The sequence below is a fragment of the Lissotriton vulgaris genome, chromosome 5, assembly GCF_964263255.1.
Source record: "Lissotriton vulgaris chromosome 5, aLisVul1.2, whole genome shotgun sequence".
Taxonomy (NCBI): Eukaryota; Metazoa; Chordata; class Amphibia; order Caudata; family Salamandridae; genus Lissotriton; species Lissotriton vulgaris.
The window spans coordinates 546,459,630-546,486,587 of NC_141693.1; the positions used below are offsets into that span (position 1 = coordinate 546,459,630).

General features: G+C 46.5%; 1 protein-coding gene across 1 annotated transcript in view; it reads left to right on the forward strand.

Moving 5' to 3' along the window:
• The window catches only part of LOC147711210 (rap1 GTPase-GDP dissociation stimulator 1-like), a 622,318-nt gene that overhangs the window by 462,436 nt on the left and 132,924 nt on the right, over positions 1 to 26,958 (forward strand). The window contains exons 7-8 of the mRNA XM_086921991.1: positions 649 to 792; positions 8,171 to 8,302. Coding sequence (XP_086778117.1) covers positions 649 to 792; positions 8,171 to 8,302 — 276 coding nt within the window. The remainder of the gene's footprint in view (positions 1 to 648; positions 793 to 8,170; positions 8,303 to 26,958) is intronic.

A 26,958-nucleotide genomic window follows, 5' to 3' on the forward strand; every position in this document is an offset into this window, starting at 1 on the left:
CCAAGAACTCATCAGTACGCTCAACACTCTAAATCGTTTTTTGGGAGTTGCATTGATTTTTCAACATCAGACTGATTCTGAAAAAGAGAGACAAAGACAGGGAGAAACAAGGAGGAAAAGAAAGATAGAAGAATTGGGAGGAAGGGAGAAATCAGGGATAAAAAAGAACTTGTAGAGTGAACTAAAGATATAGGATGTGTAGGGTGGTGTTTGAAAAGGGGATGAGGTGGAATCAAGATTAGGCAACCATGGTTTGCAGGAAACCTGGCATTGGGCAGAATGGGCGGTGAGCTCCTAAGAAATTATTTGTAAGTACTTATCATATGTGAGGGAAGTGGATGCTAAAGCTCTACATACAGGCCTGTGATGATGTCTCACAGAGTACATAACCATATTGTGTATTTGTGTATTTCACGCCCTTAAAGCACTTTCAATTTGGTAAAATTGTCTTAAAACATGAATGGACTAATAGTCCTGTTGTAGATATATTCACATAGAAATGTCCTCTAACTGTTAATCTTTGGACTTCTATCAGGTAATTTGGAAAAGTAATGGCAAAATTCTTCTATGTCAATCTCCATCTATAATGTTTAAGCGATTCCCATTGGCTGTAATTACATGGCTTGTAAATTTTTTGGAACTCTCTAGATGCGTTAAAGCTTCAGCTAGTTGAAGAAGGAGTGCAGGAGAACCTCTGTGAGATCCTAACCCGACTGCAGGACAGCACACAGACACGCGATATGTGCAGCATGAAGGCCTCTTCTGATCTTATGGTATCACTGCTTCTCGGAGGTAAGGGTTGTTAAGGTCATGATACATTTAAATTTTATGGCTTTGTTCAATGCTTTGTGGCAATATCTTTCCTTGTGCCTTCATTTTTTTTACTCCCTGAAGCCTCTACTCACCAGCATGTTCCTCAAGACCAGGACTTCATGGGTTTGAAGGGGCAAATTTAAAAGCGTTGTGCTATCAAAAGAGACTAGCTTAAATATAACCAATATTGTTAGGACTCTGATTAGACTTGTCATGGGCACCTCGTTGGTGAGTTCATGAAGCCCTCACCAACCAACCTAGTTGTTGGCATGCTTCATCATCGGGCCCACCCAGTGACACCTAATGTGTCCCGGGTGTGCTGCGACGCCTGATTACAGCGGAGCTGGTTTTATTACTGAGAGTGCAGTGTGAGGTGTAAGGTGAAGTGTGAGTTAAAACGGCTTGGCGAGGGTCACAGTACCCGAGGGTAAATTAAATTTTAATAACTGGTCCCCCGTCAGTGGTTAAAATAAGGCTAGGGATGTTTAAGGGAGGCAAGTTACTACCCCCTTCATCCATCAGTTGGCAAATTTACAAGCCCCTTGCTCCGCGGGTGCTTCACTTTTTGTGATGCACCGGCGGTGCAGTGTGCTGCCCCATATTTACAAGTCCATGTAAAGCCACCATGGATGGCTTTTCGTGGCATTGTATATACGGCCCCTTATCATGCATCACTTTGCGTGAAATGGGCATGCCCCGGGTGTTGCTGGGGATGTTCCCATGCAACACCCATTGATTCTGCCGCATTTCTAGATTTACAAGAACTTGTAAACTTGGAAATGAGTCAGAATGCTGCGTCTCCCCAAGGGAGGCGTGGGGAGGTGCAACTAGGAAAAAAATGTCATTTCACCTCGTTTTTTCCTCTTTCTATGTGTGCTGTATTCTGCAGCACACAAAGAAAGAGGAAACCACCTCTTATGGTTGTTTTTGTATTGGAAGGTGTCCCTTCCTGCACAAAAACAATAATCCCCTCAACACAGGCGCCCTTGCACCATGGTGCAAGGGTGCCTGCGTCAGCACATGGCAGCCAATTGTGCGCCAGCGCAGGGCGAGAGCAGAGGGATCCGTCATATTGTTGTAGATATGACACATCCCTCTGCTTCCAAAGTAACACAGTGCAGCGCAGCCAAATAGCTTGTGGCACCGCGGTGCGTTACTTTGTTGTAGATAAGGCCTGTAATTTCTGCAGCAAAGCTCTGAAACATGCATAGTAGCATTCCAGAACCGATGGTCCACACCTTAGTTACACTTCAGGAGCTTTGTTTCTGGTTCTTCATGAAAGAGAATAGGGGAAAACGATGCATAAACCTGTGAAGGAGAGAAGGCAGACTCGTTTTTGTGTAGTGGGTGCTGATAAATTAGAACCAGAGCGTGGTTTATAGTTCTCTGATAAAGATTAGGTAAGCATGGAAGACCTGTTGTCCTAAATGTGGGACTTTGCAAGTCAAAGTTGGCAGCAGGTTAGATCTCTTTGTTATGGATGAATGTTCTGGATGTGTTGAGCCCTGAGACAGGGATCACTCTCCTGGAGAACGCCCCAAATAAGGACATAAGTGGTGGCTAGGTTAGATGAGTCTTAGAAGTGAGAGGTCAACACAGAGCTGTCAAGCATCCAGGGGAGTGGCGACCTTTGGCTCCAGACCTACCCTGTTTGAAGGCCCAGACTCCTGTCACAAACTGTATTTATCTAATAAAAAGCAGGTCTGACCTGTTCCTTTGTTATGCAGCTGGCACTGCAATACTAATAGAAGACTTAGGAGACACCAAAAGTTGTGTCTTCCCTTTTCCCCACATATGGTTTCTTAATTACCAGTCGCTTCTAGGACCTGAAACTAAACAGGGGCTGTCAAAAACTATGGACCCTGGTTCCATTAAAGCTACCTGGGTCATAATAGAGCAGTCAAAATACCATCAACAATGTCGAACGACATGTCGAAGGAATAGTAATGTTATACTTTCCTATGTAGGCTAAATGCTTCCTTGATGATTTAGCTGTAGTCGATATTGCGGGTGTGATATTTGTACAGGTCGATATTATTATCTGAATGTGCTGACATAAATCATTTCTGAAGTCTCATAAAGCATTCTGCTGCTGATTCATGGGGAGACAGAGGGCACAGATCGCTAGGCAGGAAGGAGCTCTGGAGCAGTAGTTCCTGGCACACAGTCTGGCCTCTGGTTAGTGGGGGCTGATGGTTAAGTGACCACCAGACTGGAAAGTGAGCATTAATGGTCTATTACAGTTCATGTAATAAGTTTTTTTTGGCTCGTGATCCGAATAAGAGCAGTAGTTGGCTGGGATCATTACAGTCTGGTGAAGGAATGTATGTGTAGTTTGAGTTTAGTGAGTGTAGGTGAGTTGTGAAGTGAACATGTTACTTCAGTAAAAGGTCTCCTGAAGCAACTCAACTTATGGAGCACGAATCTCTATGCATAAAGAGAATATAAAGTTATTCAGTATTTCAGCACCTTACTCGTCATATGCTTGTGGTGTTGCTGTTTTTATAAGGCAGGGTGCCCCAGGCGCTCCACTTCATAAATTTGCAGACCCGGAAGGGCGCTACATTTAGCATGCGCGTATACATACACTACCCACGGCAAAAGTATGCACCCATGGGCCAAACATGGACCGTGCCTCTTTTTGGGTGATTTGTGGCCTAGGAGGTGGAACCTTAGCATGGGATCTATTGTTTCGGGTGAGGACATCTATGTGATACTTGACCCCACTGCAGACAGATCTAGTGACAGCAGGAGACCGCACTTTCAAGCTGCAAGGCATGTGAGAAATTACCAAGCGAATGAGGGAACTCATCCACAACTTATGGTCCAGACTGGACTACTCGTTGCTGTTAGATAACCTAAGTGCATGGACGACCCAAGCCAACTAACCCTCTCAGATCAATGGACGTCATTTAGGATTCACAGTTGCGCCCCTTGGCTTTCCCCTTATGACCCCTGGCACTGCCTTTACGACCCCTGGACTCAGATCGTAAAATTAGTGCGTGCCATGAACACAGTGTCCTTATGGACGTCGGTTGAGGCTCCATTCTTTATTTTCTCTCAATTTGTTATTGCACTAATAGTGAACAATGTTTCATAATTTATTATTAGTATAATAAACATGGAGTACAATTAGCTGGACTTTGACCTTCCCTGGCTGCTGGGGTAAATACAAAGGGAACACATGGCTTGGCAGTTCGGGCTGAAGACGGCTGGAATGCCAGAAACCGGTCCTCAGAATCGATTCAATGACAGAATTCAGTTCACTTGGGAACATAATGAGAGACTCATCCACTATTTGGATGTGGAAATCCACAGGAACCAAGGGGAATGGTCCACCACTGTGTACAGGAAGCCCACAGATAGAAATTCTACTTTGCATTACAGCAGTTTCCATCGTCCAAACCTTAAAAACAATTTACCGTATGCACAACTTCTGCAGATAAAACGAATTGTTTCCAACAAAGATGAATGCAAGAGGCAAATCCAAAACACCCTTGATAGACTTAAAGCCAGAGGATACCCTATCCCTATACTGGATCTAGCCAAGACAAGATGTGATAAAACAAGCAGGTCTGCATTGCTGCAACACAAACCTAAAGATAGTTCTGAACGTTTGACTGTTGTATCAAAATATTCCAAAACATCTAACCGCTTCCAGGCTATCATCAGAAAACACTGGTCCATCCTCACCCTGGAACCTGATTTCAGGGGCTTGTTCAACAGACCTCCCATCTTTGCATTTACACGGGGCAAGAATTTAAAAGAAATTATCTCTAAACCCTACAAAGACGACACACAGATGGTTTACAAAGGACTTAGACCTTGTTATAACTGTTCCAACTGCAACAACTGCATTACTGGCAATGTCATCAGCCATCCCATGAAAGGGTATCCCATCAAACTCAAAGTGAACGCTACTTGTAACTCGAACAACGTCATTTATCTTTTGAAATGTCCGTGCGGCAAATGCTATGTGGGGCACCACCCCCTTTTGTACCCCTTTTGGCCGCCATAAGTGTGGCAGGGTATGCTCAGACGTGAGTCCCTTGCTCACTTTGTCACTGGATTCAAGCAAGCCGGGCTGAAGACGGCTGGAATGCCAGAAACCGGTCTTCGGAAGCTTGTTTCCGGTCCAGGGAAGGCATGGCTTGGCAGTTCGGGCTGGATTGTTCCCATGAGGTACAGGGTCAGACTGATTTGCATATAGCCATCTCTGAACTGGGGTGGCAGAGTGGGCTAAAGAACGGTGATGGATTAACTCCTTTAGCGCGGCGAGAATTTTCGCGCTGTGCTGAAGGTTCTATTGGGCCAACGGACTCATGACGGAACCGTTCCGTCATGAGCACAGGCCAACCGATGCTCATGACGGAACCATTCCGTCATGAGCACCGAAGGGGTTAAACCCAGATCTTTTGACCGGGTGTGAGTGTTTGATTGGTTCGGATGCTCCGTCCATCACCACTCCCATTTGTACCGCTTTTGGCCGCCATAAGTGTGGCAGGGTATGCTCAGACGTGAGTCCCTTGCTCACTTTGCCACTGGATTCAAGCAAGCCGGGCTGAAGACGGCTGGAATGCCAGAAACCGGTCCTCGGAAGCTTGTTTCTGGTCCAGGGAAGGCATGGCTTGGCAGTTCGGCCTGGACTGTTCCCATGAGGCACAGGGTCAGACTGATTAGCATATAGCCATGTCTGAACTGGGGTGGCAGAGTGGGCTAAAGAACGGTGATGGATTAACCCCTTCAGCGCGGCGCGAATTTTCGCGCTGTGCTGAAGGTTTTATTGGGCCAACAGACTCATGACGGAACCGTTCCGTCATGAGCACCGAAGGGGTTAAACCCAGATCTTTTGACTGGGTGTGAGTGTTTGATTGGTTCGGTTGCTCCGTCCATCACCACCCCCTTTTGTACCGCTTTTGGCCGCAATAAGTGTGGCAGGGTATGCTCAGACGTGAGTCCCTTGCTCACTTTGCCACTGGATTCAAGCAAGCCGGGCTGAAGACGGCTGGAATGCCAGAAACCGGTCCTCGGAAGCTTGTTTCCGGTCCAGGGAAGGCATGGCTTGGCAGTTCGGGCTGGACTGTTCCCATGAGGCACAGGGTCAGACTGATTTGCATATAGCCATGTCTGAACTGGGGTGGCAGAGTGGCCTAAAGAACGGTGATGGATTAAACCCAGATCTTTTGACTGGGTGTGAGTGTTTGATTGGTTCGGATGCTCCGTCCATCACCACCCCCTTTTGTACCGCTTTTGGCTGCCATAAGTGTGGCAGGGTATGCTCAGACGTGAGTCCCTTGCTCACTTTGCCACTGGATTCAAGCAAGCCGGGCTGAACACGGCTGGAATGCCAGAAACTGGTCCTCGGAAGCTTGTTTCCGGTCCAGGGAAGGCATGGCTTGGCAGTTCGGGCCGGACTGTTTCCATGAGGCACAGGGTCAGACTGATTTGCATGCAGCCATGTCTGAACTGGGGTGGCAGAGTGGGCTAAAGAACGGTGATGGATTAAACCCAGATCTTTTGACTGGGTGTGAGTGTTTGATTGGTTCGGATGCTCCGTCCATCACCACCCCCTTTTGTACCGCTTTTGGCCTCCATAAGTGTGGCAGGGTATGCTCAGACGTGAGTCCCTTGCTCACTTTGCCACTGGATTCAAGCAAGCCGGGCTGAAGACGGCTGGAATGCCAGAAACCGGTCCTCGGAAGCTTGTTTCCGGTCCAGGGAAGGCATGGCTTGGCAGTTCGGGCTGGACTGTTCCCATGAGGCACAGGGTCAGACTGATTTGCATATAGCCATGTCTGAACTTGGGTGGCAGAGTGGGCTAAAGAACAGTGATGGATTAAACCCAGATCTTTTGACTGGGTATGAGTGTTTGATTGGTTCGGATGCTCCGTCCATCACCACCCCCTTTTGTACCGCTTTTGGCCGCCATAAGTGTGGCAGGGTATGCTCAGACGTGAGTCCCTTGCTCACTTTGCCACTGGATTCAAGCAAGTCGGGCTGAAGACGGCTGGAATGCAAAAAAACGGTCCTCGGAAGCTTGTTTCCGGTCCAGGGAAGGCATGGCTTGGCAGTTCGGGCTGGACTGTTCCCATGAGGCACAGGGTCAGACTGATTTGCATATAGCCATGTCTGAACTGGGGTGGCAGAGTGGGCTAAAGAACGGTAATGGATTAAACCCAGATCTTTTGACTGGGTGTGAGTGTTTGATTGGTTTGGATGCTCCGTCCATCACCACCCCCTTTTGTACCGCTTTTGGGGTAAATACAAAAACATGCTTTTAAATGTGTTTTGTATGTCTGTTTGCTGGTGTGGGTTTACATGTGTCTTTACATGAGAGAAAGTGTGTGTAATGAGAATGTGTGTGTATGTGTAAGCATGCATGTGTGAGTGAAAATGATCATCAAAGGTCGAATGATGTCACTTTTTAAAATGCCCATTCACAGGAAGTTATAAGAACTCTTTAGATTTGTTTATGTGTGTTTGCAAATTAAATAAAATATGTTATCATTTGTTTGCATGTTTTTTCTGTATGTCTGTGTATTGTTTTGCGGTTCAAATCATCCACAAGCTTAGGCTGTGGCCCTCGGCTAGCAGTCATGACTCAGTGGAGGGAGTCCCCGGATTCCAATAATGATTCGGGAGTCCCTGGGTTCCAGTAATAATAAATTGGGGGTCCCCAGTAGTCAAAAGGTTGAGAACCCCTGGTTTAGTATGTGGGGACAGAGGCACTTTAATTTGTGAATCTCTATACTAACCAGTAGAAAAGCTACTTTGCAGTACTGAGGGGCTATATGGCTCAGTCATGCACTTAACAAAAAAAACAGCAGATGAAGAATGGTATATGCCGTTGCTGAAATGCTGAATGCAATATATATTAACTTAACTAAGTAATAACAGAAGGTTGTTATGTCTCATTGCCTAGAGGATGTGTGTTGTGGATATATTGTTAAAACATAATAATATAGCATATTTTTATTATGCACCATATTTAAGAGGCTGCATGCAGGTGACGTGCTCAAAAAGTAATAATATACCATAACAATGTTTTATCCCAGTGTGGAGAGGTTGCATGCAGTAGTTATGTGCTTTAAAAAATAATGATATAACATACGATTGTTCTGTCGCATTGTTGACGATCTGCAGGCAGTAAATAAGCACTTACCAAAGTAATATTATAACATAAGATTGCAATGTCTCATTGCTGAGAGGCTACATGCAGTCAATGTATGCTTAACAAAGTAATAATATAACTTAAGATTGCTGTGCCCCTTTGATGAGAGGCCGCATGCAGTAGTCATGCATTAAAGAAAATATTAACATAACATAAAGTGTGTCCTCCATTCCCTTTTTACACCAGATGATTCCATGCAGAAATTGTTTGACAATGGCTGTGGTACAGTCTACAAGAATGTCCCTGCCTGGCTGTCTTCCAGGCACACCGTGCTGCAGATGACAGGAGCTCTGGCCATTGCAAATTTTGCAAGAAATGGTGAGTTGGCCTATCAAAGAGAACGAAGGAGTTCACTGTTTTGCTTACTTGTGTTGCAAATCTGACTTTATGTATCGTTATTCTTTTTCGTTCAAACACCGACAAAAACAAATCTTACAGAAGGCAGGGAGGTAGAGATGTTTAGTTAGAGAAATAGACTAGATGACTTCTGTCGATGGAGTTTTGTATGGATAGTGGCAGATGTCTAGTAGAGAGAAGGTTCACGTTCCAAAAGATACCCTCAGAAGGTGGGGGCCCTGGGCAATTGCCCACTTTGCCCAAGCCTTAAAACGTCTCTGTGCAGGCGTTATCACTGTGCTGTGCCATTTTGCTCTTCACTCGTGGAAGGGTCGATGTAGTGGCGTAGCAAGAGGGTGTGGGGGGCGGTCCGCCCAGTCAGCACGAATTTTGGGGACAGCAGCTTCCTCCGCCCCACCCTTCGTCCCCCCCCCCCCCCCTCTTACCTGCCACCTCAGGGCGACAATCACAAGCATCCCCCCCACCCACTCCTCAATACGACTGTAGCAGAGCGGCATGCGGAGAAACCTCACCAGCACCTGTTCTTCAATGCGGCAACGCAGGGCGGCCGCCGCATGGACCGCCATGGGCAGCCAAAGGGCTAGCTATGCCACTGGGGCGATGCAATGCATTTCATCTTTCAAGGACTATGAATACTCAGAAAAAAACCTTAGTAAATAACCATCTATATCACAAACTGCCACTAACCCCCATAATTTGTAATCAAAGTGAGTAAATGCTTCAATTTTTTTATAGAAGGGCTTACATTTCATTTTTGTCCAGAAAAATAATTTCTTTATATTCACATGTTGATTTATATTCTAAATTGGTGGTGCCCATTTACTGAATGAAACCAATCTTTCGGTCTTGATGAAGACCGCAAAAATGTCTATTAATGGTGAAAGCACTGGCAGTTATTGTAATAGAATGACGGCTCGCATGTGATCAGCACACTTACACTTGGATAGTTTAGATAGACAAGTATCCCCAAAGTGTCAACCATTAAGGCCTTTTTTTTATTTGTGCTGGTCATTCCTGCAATATTATTTTTAGTAACCTCGTAGCCTACGGTTGCTCCGTGCCGTCTGTTCTTCCCTTGAGATTTTACACCACTTTAATGAATTTTGTTACTTTTGTGCTACAATATGAATAACAAAGGAGTTAAATTAGTATCTGCTTTATTTAGAGTTAGAGGTGAAGGGTGCGATGCATGTATCAGGGCAGACCTAAACATGAAAAAAATACTCAAATGTCCCCCACATGGAGGGAGAAAACTCCCTGCATCTCATGGAGGTTGACAAGCACAAACACCAGAGCACATCACATGTAGTAACTTTTATCCTTTGTGCAATCAGCACTCTTCTCCAATCAATATTCTTGCAGGATCACTCTTTTTCAATCTAAGAAAATCGCGTGGCGTAGACCATTCAGACTTTATTTCTTTGTAAAACACAATGTTCCACAGCCATCTCATGGAGGTTGGTTTTTTGCTTTCTCGAAGACATTCCCGAGATTTATGGGTCTGTCTTCGAAAGAAAAAAAGTAGTTGATCCGTCGGCCATGTTTCCACAGCATGACGGGCTGCCTGTCAATGCTTCTTTGCCGAAAGTTCTCCTGACGTGATGGTGGACATATTGTCAATAAAACTTCCCAGAAGAACTTGCAGGGGACTCTAGACTGCAAGGGCTAGTCACCACTGGGCAGCAGAGCCACCTAACTACAATTGAGACTAGTCAATAAATAAACAAATGTTGCTCTTTCCGCCAGCTTATCCTGAGTTTATTTGATTGACTTTTGTTAGCAATTGGGAGCACATATGTTGCTTTATCTGATCCTCAAGCTTGGAATGATGAAAACACTTCTAATGGAACTTTGTGTTTCAAGAACGATTCCCCAAAGTTCAGTAGGGTTGGCGCTAGGCAACTTTGAAACAGAGCAATGGCTGCTTGTTTGTATGGGCTTCTGGGGCCCCACCACCCCTATAGTCAAACTCCTTATGCTTTTTAATGAGTTCAGTGCTGTGAAAAATACAATACTGGTAAGACTGTGAGGCAGTGTGCCTGGCTGTCACCCTTCGACCCCCATCTTAGGGAATGTCAGGCAGCAGCCAGGAAATTATCACAGGTTAGTCTGCAACAGCACATGCACCACCAGTGAGGGGCTTACCAGCTCACAGTCCTGGTCTGCTATGCTGAGGGGCCCTCTCCCACATGAATGCAGGAGCCTCACTGTGAAAGGCCATCCCAGGCTTTTGAGGCTTTAGCCCTGTACTGCCTGGTGCTCCACATGAACCAGCAGGGAGGCCAGTCAGCTCCCTTTCCAAACTCATCACAGGGTAATGTTGGATCAACCTCATCAATCTTGTAACTAGTGCAGGAATGAGCTTGGGTGAAAGGAGAGGATGCATGAGGGCTGAACAGTCTGTGACCTTGTGAGATGGTGTCAGAGTCAAGAGACTTTCAAGCCCATTGAGCCGCCGGTGCATCACTTTTTTTGACACACTGGCAGCACAATGGGCTTGCCCATATTTACAAGGCCACGTTGTCGTAAAGTCATCCTGCGTGACTTTTCACAGCCTTGTAAATTTGGGTCACTTTCACACATTACTCGGCGTGAAAAGGACGGTCCATGGGTGTTGCTGTGGGTGTTCCCACGCAACATCCATGGAACTTGACACATTCCCAGATTTATAACATTTTGTAAAACTGGAATGCTTCCGAATCCTACACCTCCCTAAGGGAGGCGTAGGAATGGTGCAACGAGAAGAAATACTTTTATTTCTCCTAGTTTTTTGCTCTTTCCATGCATGCAGCATTTTGCAGCATGCATGGAAAGAGGAAAATGCCATTAATGATTATTTTTGTGTAGGAATGTGTCCCTTCCTGCACAAAAACAATCATCATCACAGCACAGGCACCCTTGCAAAATGACAAAAGGGTGCCAGCACTGGTGCATGGCAGCCAATTGTGCGCCAACGGAGGGGAAAGCACAGAGATGCATCGTATTGTTGTTAATACTACGCATCCCTATGCTTTGAAAATGACGGAGTAGCTAAATGTCTTACAGTGCTGCGCTGCGTTATTTTCTTGTAGATGAGGCCCCTGAGTTCGAAACTCATAACTCAAATCTGTAACGTGAGTCCACATGCTGTGTAAACACTCATTGTGCAAGCTTAACCCCTTTGGTGTTGCGGACGAACCCCGGCCGTCCCACGTGACGGTGGGCGTGTGCGGAGGCCGTCCGAATCCCGCCCACTCGCTAATTCGCCAGTACAGCGGGAGAATTAGCGCAGCGTGCAAGGGGTTAAAATGTAGCATGAGTAGTGCTAATGTTTTGTTTCCGCTTCATGTTCTCTTTCCAGTGCTGTCCCTAGATGGACAAGCCTACCCTTCAACTGAGCAGAGAGATAGCGTGCAATGGAGAGACAGGGTCGGACTGGGATCACAAAACCAGCCCTGGCAATTAGATCCGACAAGCCCCATGGGGCGAAGGTGGGGGGATGCGTCTAAGAACTCTTCTGCAGCGTGCGGTTTGTTACAAGGGGACGATTTTGCAAAACCAGCCCCCAGAAACAAAAAACTGCCCCCACGGGTCCAAAACCGGCTCACCCTTCTCGCTACAGCCAGTCCAGCACTGATTGGAGACTTCCAGAAGTGCTGCAGTTAGCATACAATTCACCTCTCAAAAATCAAAGAGGGCAAGTAGAAGCCGGCAATGGGGAAATACTTTCCTAGTATGGTAGCGCAGAGTTGCACTTTCATTATTAGATACGCAAAAAAATACAGGGGCATATTACCAAGCATAAGTGATAATTATCGCTATGCTCGGTTAGGGGCAATAATTTTATTGCCGTGCTTCGCCTATTTTTATCGCTTAGGAGCCTTGCTATTATCAAGGTTTATCTCCTAAGCGGTAAAAATTGGTCGAAATGCATGAATATCGCTGAAAAGTCAGCGATATTCATGCATTACTGAGCTAATGCTCTTTGCCATGTTATCCACCTACCATTGGATAACATGGCTAAGGACTGCTCAGGGCAGGCGTTAGCTTTTGGAGATATTCGCGCTTAGCGCGAATATTTCCAAAAGTTGGTAATCAGAGATAGCGATGTTTTCAGTCGCTAACATCTTGGCACGCCCACTTTGCATGTCATTAGCGATATTTATCGCTGACATGCAAAGTGGGCCCCTAAATGCCCGCTATCACCTACAAGCTTTCGCTAACTGGTGTTAGCGACAGCTTGGTAATAGGGCGATGAAATTATCGCCACATTAGCGGGAAAAAGTCCCGTTAATGCGGCGATAATGGCCCTTGGTTATATGCCCCACAGATTTTAGACATGTGATCTGGCTAAAGATTTACCAATTGTGAGAAAACTGCACTGTATATCTTTTTAGATCCAGCTGCGGTGAATGGAGCATCTCCACACAACACCGGGTGCCAATTGCTCCTTTAAAAAAACATTTTAAAGAGCATACTGCTGTCAAAAATGTTTTAAATGAATGAAGCTGTTTGTGTGATTACTCTATAATAAGGTGTAAAATTCAAGAACAAACACCATGTGGCACGAACAAATTTCACAAAAAACAAAATGTGACGCTAGATTTATTAACGCAGAAAGGACATGCTCGCCATTAATGCCCGTCTATATATTGTGTCCAGTTCATGTTGGGAGGGACCACAGCTTCTTGTTAAGTATAAAATGACAGGGTGACAAATGTAACCAACTACTAAGATGGGCTGCTTGCAGGAGCAGCGTGTGCCAGAATTGAATAGTGGTCATAGTCTAGCACAAGGAAGTGATGATGTCTCCTCGTGGGTCTAGATTGTCTACCAACATTACTGTTGTAATTCCTCTCCTCACTCTACGATAATCAACCTTGTGCATTGATAAATAAAGAATAAAAAACACACTTTCACATCTAATCAGGTAATACCTGAATAGGCATTTATATATATGTGCCAAGGTACTGTGTTAACTGGTAAGGAGATCCAAGTCAGTTATCAGGCTCTGGCTGAGACCGAGAACATGCATACATACATTCATACAATTCTGTAGTAGGGGATCTCTGTGATAGTCATAATCATGTGAATAGTCCCGCCCATGTGCGTGGACCCCGGAGCACTTCAATATATATATTCTCTTAAGTTGTCCTCTTCTGCAATCCTGCATAGACACTTAATAGATAATAAAAAACAATAATGCAGCCTGAAACCAACTAGGCTACACTGGCCAGTGCTTCATCCTGAAGTGAAAAAGATAGCCAGGTAACAATTAAATGTAATTATTTTTCTAAGTTTCACACATAGAGAAACTCCCCTTCCCAAAGACCCTTTTTTCATGATAGAGATGAAGGGTTGGACAGACAAGCACCATAGACTTCCAGTATGTGTCTGTAAATGGATACCATGCCTTTAAGAATCCTTGCAGAGACCCTCCGTTCCCATGATGCAGAGCCAAAGGCCAGTTACTTTCAGTTCTTTTTTCTGGCTCCTGCTAGCAGGACCCTGGAGCATTGAGCTCTACCATTAGTGGTATATCTTTCAATTATTGAGCTTTATATTTTGTTTGAGTGTTTCATTCGACGTCTTTGGCCTTTACCTTCCTTTTGCTGTCTTTTTTGGGCAGTTAGCCCACATTTTTCTTGTCAAAATGCCATCTTTATTTGACGAGTGCCCGGAATGTGGCAGGAAGAAGGCCAAGTCGGACTCCCATAGAGTTTGAATACTCTGTCTACCTGCATCTCATGTTCCTGACTCCTGCACCATCTGTAAATCCTTCTCCAGGAGGACCCGACGTGACCAGGAGAAGATTTGTCTTCAAGGCCTGGAGCACAGAAGACAACAGGCTGCAGGTGGGACATCTGGGCATGGAGAGAGCCTTTCCTCCTCCACAACCCATGCGTAGGCCTCTGGGCGACTCCCCAGTCGACAAAAGGCTCAAAAACGACGCCGGTCCCAGTTGGCATCAAAGTCGACGACATCGACGTCGAAACCATGTATGACGACTACATGCTCCCCGTCGACTAAGGGCTCTGAGTCTAAACAACGTCGAAGATCAGCATCGAGGGCACCAATGTCGAGACCTCGGCCGAGGTCGCCGTCGAGGACATTCCAGTCAATGTCGACACATCATCGCCGTCGATCTGGGTCTAGGAGATATCGGCGCTCGCCATCGAGATGACACCTTTGCTCGCCGTCGACAGGCAGGTCACCTTTGAGGCGAAGATCGACATCATGAAGAAAGTTGCCGTCGAGGAATCGGTCGACGTCGAGGAGGTTCCATCGGAGCTCGACGTCAAGAGACCAGTCACCCTCTGTGGTCAGCCTCGCCATCAAGGGGCACCACTTACAGAGCTTCCTCTTCGAGACCAGTCCTCAAGTGGAGGAGGGTAATATCTACCTCGGACTCTGAGTATTCCAGGACCTATTCTCCAACCAGGTCACTGGAACCTGCTCAGCCTGTGGCTCCTCGTCAGTCGCCTCTATGGCCCAGGATGCCTACTCCTCCACCTCCTCCTTTGCCTCCTCCACCTCTGCCTCCTCCTTAGCTCCGCCTGCTCCACCTTTGCCAGTGGTCCCGGCGGAACCAAGAAAGCCAAGATCACGATCCCGGCCAAGACATCGCTCTCTCAGCCGGCACCGGTCTTCTTCAAGTTCGCGCTGACGTCGTCGTCACGTTCCCGATATACCAGAAACACAGAGTCCTCTAGTGGGGGAAGATACTCACCAACACTGTCTGATTCTCCACCTCCGCGAGGGTCGCCTATCGATGACATTACCGCATTTCAGGAGGTTCTTGTAAGGGGAGCGATGAAACTGGGCATTGCGCTGTCGGTCCCTGCCCCTACTACATCGGTGATTTTTGAAACACTACAACGGAAGCAAGCCTCTCGTCCTCTGCTTCCTTTGGTACCCAGGTTGGAGGAACTGACAATGGAATTGTTCTTGACACCTGCCTCAGTAAAATCGGCGCCTTCGAGGCTCCAGAAGAAATACCGCCCCCCCGGACTCAGACCCTGCATTTCTTCGGGCAGACCCACCCCGGATTCAGTCATCGTGGTGGCGGCGAAGAAGCAGCATGCTATGGTTCCTTCGACCATAGTCCCTCCGGACAAGGAAAGCCGTAGGCTTGATTCTGCGGCGAGGAAAGTCTGCAACACTGCAGCCACTTCGATGAAGGCGGCGAGCTCTACTGCCCTCCTGGGCTGGTACGACCGCTCCTTATGGGAGTCTCTTCACCAGGTCATGGACCTCATACCTAGGGACAAGCGTGAGGATTTCCAGGAGGTACTCAACGAGGGACTGATGGTCTCTAATCAGATTATCAGTGCGGCTGCGGACACCTCCCTCCGTGCAGCCCATGGGTATTGCCATGGTGTTACTCTGCGACGCCATTCATGGTTGCATCTCACCTCCTTGAAACCTGAGTCCAGTAGTGCATCGCAAACCTCCCATTCTCGGGTGCCACTCTCTTTGGTTCCCATGCGGACGAGGAGATGGCCCGGATGAAGGCTGAAGTTGAGACCCTCAAGGCTGTTGGCTTGGAGAAGCTTGAGGAGCAGCGTAGGAGTTCCTGCCCTTTCCAACTGCGTTATCATTCTCAACAATTCCAGCATGGGCAGGGCCGTAAGGCTGGACAGCAACAACAGCGGCAGCAGTTTCAACAGCAACCGTTTCAGAGACGTCAGAGAGGCAGGGGTAACCAGCAGTCAACACGGGAGAACAAGGCCCCCGCTGCTTATAAGGCCTGAGAGTTTACTTCCCCCTCTTCTTTTACCCACTCCGGTGGGGGGAAGCATTCAAAATTATCTGGCAGAGTGGAGAACGATGAGTCAGGACAATTGGGTGCTGAAAATTATTCGCAATGGATACTGTTTACGTTTCACCAGACCTCCTCCATCGATACCACCAGTTCTCTGACAATACCTATTGCGCGAACTTCAGGTGGAGGCCGATACCCTGTTAAGGGAAAGGGCGATAGAATTGGTTCTTCCTACTCAGAGGGGACAAGGTCTATATTCCAGGTTCTTTCTCGTACACAAAAAGGACAAGAACGAATTCACACCCATTTTCGATTTGTGACAAGCAAACAAATGGATCTGCAGAGAAAAGTTCTGCATGCTGTCCCTGCACCAGATCTACCCTCAGCTGCATCAGGGAGACTGGCTATGCGCACTAGATGAGCAAGACTCGTACTTTCATGTGCCCATAGCAAGGAAACATCAAAAATTCCTATGGGTCCTGATCGGCACTAATCCCTACCAATATACAGTGCTTCCATTCAGCCTGAAGTCTGCGCCCAGGACCTTTTCAAAATGCATGGCGGTGGTCGCAGCACACCTAAGGAAGAACAAGGTGTTCGTCTATCTGTATCTGGATGACTGGCTGATCAAAGCTGCCACGTTTCCAGAGGCGCAACTGCATTTCAACAGGACGGCCGTTCTGCTGAATTGCTTGGGTCTTCACATCAATCTGTCAAAGTCTGTCCTGACTCCTGTCCAGTGTCTGCAGTTCCTGGGAGCCTCCATTGATACACGCAAGTCAAGCGTGTGTCCTTTGGAGGAGCGACGCTTATCAATCCTTCGGAAGGCTCAGGCTCTCATGTCGGTTCCCTTGCCGACGGTGAGGACGGTGTCTTCTCTTATGTGTTCCATGGCTTCTTGTATCTTCCTCACTTCACATGCACGCCTCCACATGCGGGCTCTCCAGGAATTTCTGGAGGATCAGTGGGACCAGAAACAAGGGAGTTGGGAGGACAGGACTTAGCTGTCGCAGCATGCTGTCCATTCCCTGAAGTGGTGGTGTTCGCCTCACAATCTCCTCTGAGGGATTCCATTCCACAAAGAGATACTGGCTCAGACCATTGTGACAGATGCATTCAGACCACCTTCAGATGCAAGGCACGGGGTCCCTGAAGGAGACCATGTATCACTTCAACTTCCTGGAACTCACAGCGGTTCACTTAGCGCTGAAAGCCTTCCAGCTGTCCTTTCGAACAAGGTCCCTGCTTGTACAGACGGACAATACAACAACAATGTACTATCTCAACAAGCAGGGGGACTCGAGATTTTGCACATTGTCCCGGGAAGCACAGACAATCTGGAACTGGCTGCTGGCCAGGGACTTGACGATAACGGCCACTCATGTGCTAGGTGCAGCTACACATCAGAGGGGCCACTGTTTGGACCCTATCTTCGCCAGTTGGGACATGATAAAAGCACTTACTCCTTGTCAGCTCCCTTGGACCGACCACTTCTTGGTCCCTTTCCAATGTTTTTACCAGCCTGTTAGGGCCATTGAGAATGGGTTGGGAAATACTATGAGACGTAAATGGAGACAATACTCTCAAGAAAACTTCATAGGTGCCATCCAGAAAGCGCAACCACTGCGTGCCACGGACAGTGATCAGGCGAATAAGGAATTTAATCTGCTTGTGACTGCCACCTTGGATGAGCTAGCCCCCATGAGTAAGAGTAAAACAAGAGAAGGCAGACAACGTACTGCCCCATGGTTCACTCCTGAACTCCAACAAATCAAGTCTAATTGTAAAAAACTTGAAAGGAGCTGGAGAAGGAACCCGAGCGAACAAGCTAAAAACAGTTATAGCTTAGCACACAGAAGCTACCAATATGCGGTGCGCAGAGCTAAAGACAAATACTTCCAAACACGCATTGAGGCTGCCGAGAGCTCCTCGCGCGAAATGTTTAAAATATATAAAGAAATATCACTAGTCTCCAGCTCTAACACCCCCATAAAGGCCACCAGGGAGGGATGCAATAGAGTCGCTAACTTCTTCTCTAACAAAGTTAAAGCTATTTATGCCTCCTTCACCCAACAACCAGATAAGGGCATAGATTTTATAGCAGGTAGCTTGCCTGTAGCCCCTGACCCCTCATTGCTAACTTTCGAGGTTCCCGCCGCTGACAAGCTAATAAAGATCTGTCGCAGTGTGAAGTCCGGTTCCCCCAACGACCCGGCACCGGCCTGGGTCATCTCAGAGGGCCTGGTAGCCCTGGAACCTCACATCAGACATGTATTACAGACCTCCTTTTCCACGCAACAAGTCCCTATGGAGTGGAAGAAGGCCATAGTACTGCCAATAAGGAAAAAACCGAATGTAAGCATGGAGGTGCTGGAAAACCTCAGACCTATCTCCTTATTGCCGTACGTGGCGAAAGTGGCTGAGAAGGTGGTAAATGCTCAGCTTACGGAGCACCTGGAGAGATGGAATTTACTTCATCCCTCACAATCAGGATTTAGGGCGGGCTACTCTACGGAGACAGCTCTCCTACGGGCCACTGAGACCTTAAGAGCAGGGGCAGATGCAGGACACACAATGGCCCTGATCATGCTCGACCTAAGCGCGGCTTTTGACACCGTAGCGCATTCCATCCTGCTACGGTGTCTGAGCGAAGCTGGGGTCGTTGGTCCTGCGCTGTGCTGGTTACAGTCGTTTCTCACGGAAAGATGTTTCCAGGTACAGCAAGGGACATGTCGTTCAGACGAGATGCCACTAGATCAGGGAGTGCCTCAGGGCTCAGCTCTGAGCCCTACTCTTTTTAATCTTTACATGGCCTCCCTGGCGAAGGTTGTACAATCATTTGGGGTGGAATTGGTGTCTTACGCCGACGACACCCAGCTGCTGATCTCCCTATCGCAGAACACCTCCAACACCCCCACCAACTTTAAATCCTGTATGCAGGCACTAGCTGAGTGGATGGACTCCCATTACTTAAAACTCAATGGCTCTAAGACAGAGGTGTTGGTGGTGGGGGGTAAAAGCAACAACTGGTCAGCTGAGTGGTGGCCTTCATGCCTGGGCCCTACCCCCATACCTTGTGAGGAGGCTAAGAATCTAGGAATCTGGGTGAACCCCTCTCTCTCATATGATGGCCACATAAGGCGGCTTGTGGGCAAATGTTTTGGAGTACTAAAGACCCTAAACAAAACTTTAGACCTCCTACCCATAGCGGCCAGAAGGACATTAACACAGGCATTGGTGACCTCTCGGTTGGACTATGGAAACATTCTGTTCCTAGGGGCCACCGAGGGCAGCCTGGGCCGCCTGCAAGTTATACAGAATTCCGCCGCTAGACTGGTGCTAAGAAGACCTAGGAGGGCTAATTCGAAAAAGGCGCTGGATGCGCTTCACTGGTTGCCTGTGAAGAAACATGTCCTGTTTAAGTGCCTCCTCTTCTGTCACCGAATTGTCTGGGGCAGGTCGCCCGCCTACCTAAAGGATCTAGTCAGCCGATATGAACCAACAAGGACCCTCCGTTCGGAGGGTGCCGGGTTGCTGACAGTCCCCAGGATAAGGAAGGCTAGAATAGGTGGACGATCTTTTGCGGTCCAAGCAGCTCAACAATGGAACAAACTTCCTCCTGCCTTGAGACTGGAGAGCAGTGAAGCGCTGTTCAGGGCCAAGCTTAAAACACAACTATACACTGCGTAGGTCATTGGCTCTCATGGTGATCGCTGGTAGCTTTAGCGCGGGGACATGCCGAGATGGCGTTACTGAGCGCTCTATAAGCTCTTTATTATTTATTATTATAGGTGTGCAGAATGCTCAGGCAGACGCGCTCAGCAGACTCGTTCAAGAAAATCACATATGGTTTTTAAACGAAGAAGAGTTAAGAGAAATCTTTGGAAGATGGGGCACTCCAGAAATTGATCTGTTTGCCACCGTAGAAAATAGCAAATGGTGAGACTTCGCCTCCAGGTTTTACCAACCAGGGACGCTGGGGAATGCACTGTGGATCAACTGGCCGAACAGCTTTCTCTACGCGTTTCCACCCATTCCCCTGATCTCGACAGTGTTGATCAAACTTTCCCAATCATGGGCCAAGATGATACTCATTGCTCCAGAGTGGCCTCCTCAGTGGTGGTTCACCGACCTACTACACCGGTCTCTCCTGCCGCATCGTCGACTTCCGTGTTGGCCGGACCTTCTAATGAATTTCGGAGGGCAGATGGTGCATCCCAACCTCTCGTCATTGAATTTGGCAGCATGGCTCCTGAGCTAGTGCAGTGTGAACATTTAAATCTCCCTCAGAACTGCATGGATATATTAAAAGAAGCAAAAAGACCATCTACAAGGACTTCCTGTGCATATAAATGGAAGAGATTTTGCATTTGGTGTGCTTCTAAAGATGCAGACCATACATGCCTGCAAGGAGGACATCATCCTTCCTTACTTGCTGCATTTGGCTCAATCCGGCCTTAATTTTAATTTCATCAAAGTTCACCTAGCAGCTTTGACTGCTTATAGGAAATGCCCTTCACAAACTTCCTTTTTCCAAATCCAGTCATCAAAGATTTTCTGGAAGGTTTGAAGAAGGTGTTTCCTCCCATTAGACGTACTTCGCCTCCATGGGAGCTTAATGTGGTGCTGTCTAGACTAATGAGGGAGCCTTTTGAGCCCATTCATAAGGCTTCTCTCCAGCATCTGTCCTGAAAGGCAGCTTTCCTTATAGCCATAACATCGGCTCGCAGGATGAGTGAAATCCAGGCTCTCTGTTGTCAAGAGCCTTATAATGTGTTTCATGCATCTAAGGTTGTCATGAGAACTCACCCAAAGTTCCTTCCTAAGGTTGTGTCAGAGTTTCATGTGAATCAAATGATTACTTTGCCCACGTTTTTTCAGCATCCTTCCTCCTCTGTGGAGAGGTCCCTTCATTCTCTCGTTGTGAGAAGGGTGTTGAAATTCTACTTAGATAAGACTAAGGAGATTCCTAGATCGGATCAATTATTTGTTAATTATGGATTTGTCAGGACAGGTCTTGCTACCTCCAAGCAATCCATCTCTAGGTGGATTGTGTTCTGTATTCAATTGTGTTATCAGAAAGCCAACAAGACATTAGTTAGTAAGCCTAGGTCTCAATCTACCAGAGGTAAAGCTGCTACAGCGGCTTTACTTTGTAAAATCCCTATTGCAGAAATATGTAAGGCTGCCACTTGGAAGTCAGTCCATACCTTTGCTAAACACTACTGCCTGGACTCTGATGCCAGGGCAGATGCTCAGGTTGGGCAGGCTGAGTTCACTGAGGAATCTATTTGCACAATAGTGGGTCTGTCTGTTCCTTTCTCCACTGGGGTTGTTTTTTGGGATAGGCTTGCCATTCTATTCACATGATTATGACTATACACAGAGATCCCCTACTACAGAAGGAGTAGTTTCTGTCCTGTAACTCCAGTTCTGAAGTAGGGGTATCTCTGTGAAAGTTATAAGCAACCCGCCTTCCTGCCCGGTGGATGAAACAGTAATGTCCTGAATGCAGCAGGCCTTGCTTTATACACCTTCAGAAAGAACTGAAAGTAACTGGTCTTTGGCTGTGCATCATGGGATGTAGAGGGTCTCTGGAAGGATTCTTAAAGGCACGATATCCATTTACAGACACATAATGGCAGCCTATGGAGCTTGTCTGTCTAAACCTTCATCTCTATCATGAAAAAAGGGTCTTTGTGAAGGGGAGTTTCGCTATGTGTGAAACTTAGTAAAATAATTAAATTTAATTGTTACCTGGCTATCTTTTTTACTTCAGGATGAAGTACTGGCCAGTGTAGCCTAGTTGGTTTCAGGCTTCATTACTGTCTTTTATTATTTCTTAAGTGCCTATGCAGGATTGCAGAAGAGGACAACTTAAGAAACTATATCTATTGAAGTGCTCCGGGGTTCATGCATATGGGCGGGACTATTCACATGATTATGACTATCACATAGAGATGCCCCTACTACAGAACTGGAGTTACAGGTAAAAAACGACCCCATCTCCATCATCAGCAGTCATCTGGTTTCCCACAAGCCGATGCCTGTACAGACAGGGTTATTAGGCTTGAGTGGTCAGCGACATAAGTCTAACAAGGCTGCCTGCAGTCAGAAACAGGTCAAGTTTCCAAATAGGTGATGATTAGAATGCGCCACTTCTTCCATCCACAGGGATGTTTGGCACATTATTTGCAGGGACAGTAGATATCTCAGAACAGGCTGGCTTGCATTTTCTAGGGTTAGCACTGGAGAAAAGTTGGCCTGCACTGATATTCTTGGTGTTGATGAGAGGAGCACAGGTCAGGAGGTCAGAGGACACAAGTTGAGATCTGTACATATACATTTTTTTCATCAATGGTAGCGTCTTGTTTTACATTTATCTTTCACAATCCATCTTTTGTGGTTCCTGAAGCACATATTATAGCACAGTTAATGGTGATTATATTCTCTCTTGCTTTATTATTCCCCTCCTTTCCCTTCTACTTCCTGTCCACTCTTTCCTCTACAAATCCCTGACCTCTCCTCTTTGACGCTTTCTTTGTCATGCAGCCATACAATCTGTTGCTTCCCAAAGCACGGGGATCATGCAGAACATGAGAAAGAAACATCATTTTGTGTAGGTGGGAGGTATCTGACATATCTCAGCAACTACATTGTGTTAGTAGAAGGTTCAAGATACATAAATGCCTGACCTAATGCCACCGCGAGAGACAGCAGGGTTAAAGTTTCAGAATGCCCCATAATTCCTCATTTCACCCCTTCCTACCCCTGAAGTTAATGTCAGAGGAGAGCCCTGGGAACATAGGCTGAACAATCTTTACTTTCCCATTTCACATTTCGGCTCTTGAAACAACTGCGTAACGATCAACCTCTCTTAAAAACTGTGTGAAACTGCAAAGTACAGTAGTTTGAGGAAGGATAAATCTCCCTTAAAGGAGGCATCCCTAGATTCCCTGGATTCCTGCAGTCTCAAAGCAACAAGGACTGGTAACTTAATAGCCCAAACATATCAGGGCTCATCATCAGCACCATTAACCACATTGTTGTTTGGTGTGCAGACTCCACGGAGGACAACAGTATTGACTCCTGAGATCTAGCTAAGGGATGATGGCGCAGAAATCCACAAAATACAAACTTTGGGGCAGATGTACAAGCCTTTGCAACACTTTTGCACAGCTGTTGCATCACTTTTTCCCCATCTAGGGAGATGCATCACCTTGAAAAGCCCTGCGCCACATTATACCTGCATCAAGTATAATGTATACAGGGTGGACATTCGGACACAAGAAAGCTTCATAAAAGTGAAGCAGTGAAATCTACAAGATTTCACTGTGACACTTCTATGATGCCACTGCGTCAAAACGTTACGCCTGCTTGAAGCAGGCATAAGGAGTGACGCAGCACAATAGGTATAGGCCTTCCTAAGCATTGCTGGAGTTGCATCGTGCTTGTGACACGATTCCAGCAATGCGTGACCTAGCGCCCACACACGTATGACGCTTCTGTCAATCCTTGCGCCATGGTGCGCCACATTATAAATGAGCTGCATCCATGGTGGCGCAAGGGTTTCTTTGCGCGACACAAGTAAACTGATGCATCCCTGCTATGATGCAGAGATGCATCAGTTTCTTGTAAATCTGCCCTCAAGAGACGTGTTAAGCTCCAGAGCTGAACTGCCTATTGTCCCACTCTGGCATTTCCCACGTAGGCTGCAGGCTGGTGGGCTGTGTTCGTTGCAGAATAGGTTGCCATTACCCAACCCCGCCCGAAGGATCCCTTCTGGTCACTGCCTCCTGCTTCATGGAACTGGCTTAAACATTTTTCCCAGGGCTGATTTGGTTTCCATGTCGGCCCTGCTGAACTCCCCCAACATTATGACGTCTCTATAAATGTCTGCCGCATCTTGAGGAATGTAGGAAAAACACTTGATTACGGACTCAGAAGTTCAGGATTCACGGATCAAGTATCACATTGGACATGCGTCTCTCTTATTGAGGTCCTGTTAAACAGGTAAATAGAAACCCATGAACATGAAGGCAACCAAAACTATTGAACAATTTTTCTGATTTGGTTGAGGTGTTACATTTTAACAATCTGTTTGCCATATTGAGCTGCAGCAACACAGTCATCTATGGGGGGCCATTTTCTCCATGGTGGCTGCATGCAGCCTACATGGAGAAAAGGGCAAGTGCACATGACTGTTTTGGTCAGCCCCAGAGGGCCGACTAAACAGTCAGGGCCCACAACAGTGGGCAAGCCACTCCTTGCCTGCCCTGGAGCAGGGCCACCTACCCACCCGCTCCCAATCAAACCCTTCTGCTTTTTCTCAGTGCGAGATGCAAAAACATAAAATTGTATTTATAATACCACTTCATGTTTCTGCTTCTCGCACTGCGAGAAAGCAGTGGGGTGATGCTCCTCTGTCTGCATGGAGGAGCCGCCCCTGCCCTTTCTCCATTTAGGCTGCATGCAGCCTACATGGAGAAAATGGCCTCCCCATAGGCGCCTGTGTAGTCGGCGTCCTAGCCAATAACAATGCTGCAATTGCAGCGTTGTGATTGGCTTAGGGGAGTGGAGAGAGGCTGCCTGCGGCTGCTTCCTGTTGCAGAGAAGACGGCGCGGAACCAGGCCGACAAAGGTGAGTTAACTTTTATTTTATTTTGTATTTTAAATTGAACACCCCCGCAAGACCCCCTCCCCACGCGACTGCCTCTCCCTCCACCTGCGAGTCATGCTGAAACTTTTAAGCCATTTCGGGATGCCTTTATTTTGGTACCGGATGTGCTCACGTGCTGAATCTGATTTATTTTCGGTTCTCCAGTCTGAACCAGTGACTCTTGGGTTCTGCGTGCATCTGTTTTTCTCACATTAAAATTTATTTGGTTGCCGGAATGTGTGATGTAGTGAAACTGTCTGATAATGGTCATAACATTCTCTACAAGTACAAGATCGCAGAAGCCGCCGCACTGACATATGTTGGCCATGCCTGTTTTGTGTTCTGCTGCTGCCGCCTTGGTTGGTGTTGTTTTACTGTTGTGTTGTTCCCTAATATTACTGGCACAAACATCGACTTAAACTCAAAACATTAATTAATGCAGTCTACCCTTGTAAAATAATAGATACACAGTCACCGTGTAGCTCCAAGTTCAAATTTTCCCCGATTTGCACATATCATCATGTGTGCTGTGCCGGTGTTTTTCCTATCTCGGGCAGCTTTTATTTTGGTGTCCGACATGCTCACGTTTGTGCGTGCATCTGTTTTGTTCACATTAATGTTTGGTAGCCGGAATGCAGTGAAGCTGCCTAATACTGATCATAAAATTCTCTACAGTATCAAGATCACAGGAGTCACAGCGCCGTCAAATGTAGGCCTGATTTGTGTTCTGCTGCTGCCAGCAGTCACCTGGGTTGGTGTTTACTGCTGTGCACTTGTTCCCTAATATTACTGCAAACAGCAAACACCGACTACAAAATACAAATGAATGAGGTCTACCATTGTAAATTCATAGCTACATCATCACTGAAAGTCTCTACTGTTTTACAATTTCAAATTTGCCCCAATTTGCACGTCATTGTCCTCAATCATTTGGCCCGGTTTTTAGCAATTCACTTTTTTTGTTCGCCAGTCTGACTAGCTGACCTGATACTTTATTATTTTAACATATTTATACATACTAACAGCCTCTGCAAAGCTTTTGCCTCATTAGTACCTGTGTAACATGCAAATGCAGCACAGGGAAAGGTGACCAGTCAACCTTTGCAAAGGGCCCTACACTTCACAGCAACATAAGTCAAATTTATTTTAGTAATTTTTTAACCGTTTGAGCTACAAAATTGTTTGGGTCAAATCGTTAGATTATGCAGCAGATGATGTATTATGTGGCAAATATGATACAGCCATAGTTAGGTTGTCATTTTTTCCACTTAACTTAATTTTGCCCCAGTATTGTAGTTGATCAATTTATAAGTTCCTCAAACCCAAAAGTCGCGTTCGGGCACAATTTGCATTTTAAAAGCAGTCCTACAACACAGGGCTACTTTTAAACTGACCTCAGGCTTCAGCAGTGCACACATGCAAACACAGAAAGGGCTGCTGGCCTCTAAACTGCCATGCCCTAATATATTCTAGGGACTTAAAGGTAGTTCTAATCTCCCTGCCCTATTATGAACTAGGGCATTATAGGAGAGGTCACGCTAATCATAGGGGTACCCTAACCCATAGTGCACCCTAGTGTATGTAGGTGTTTTCACAGTATCTTTAAGTGTCTCTTTCAGAATAGCACTGGCCCTGTGCCTGTTCAGGCAGAGGCCAGGGTCAGTCAGAGTCAGATACCACCAGTACCAGTCATCAAAACGTTGGGGAGTGCCCAGGGCACAGGATGGCTTTGCAACACTAAAGAAGCACACACTCAGAATTTAAAACAAAACACCATGGTTGGGGGGTTCTCTTTAATAATCAGAATTGATTTCTATCCTAATGAACCCATTTTCCAACATTTGGATAAGGAAATATTGGGGAAAAATCATAATGTTCTAATCTATACCTTGAAGTTTTCATGCAGCTCTTTGATGACGGTTAATAGCTCACTGTTAAATGTTAGGATTTTAACTTATAAACTGCAAATACCAACAGAATCTCTCAGACAAAGGTAGTAACTCACTGACCAATTTACATGATATGCATTTTGTGATCTGCATGGTACACATTCTTTGCAGCATGCATATTAGCCCACTGTGTTTACCTTACCAAGAGTCAGAACTTCCACTAGACAAACCTTCGATCTCTCTCAATAAAGAACTTTAATCACCAAAGTTATCTTCACATTTTTATTGTTGCCTGAAAATTGCTGGAGACCAGGAATGCAGCAGC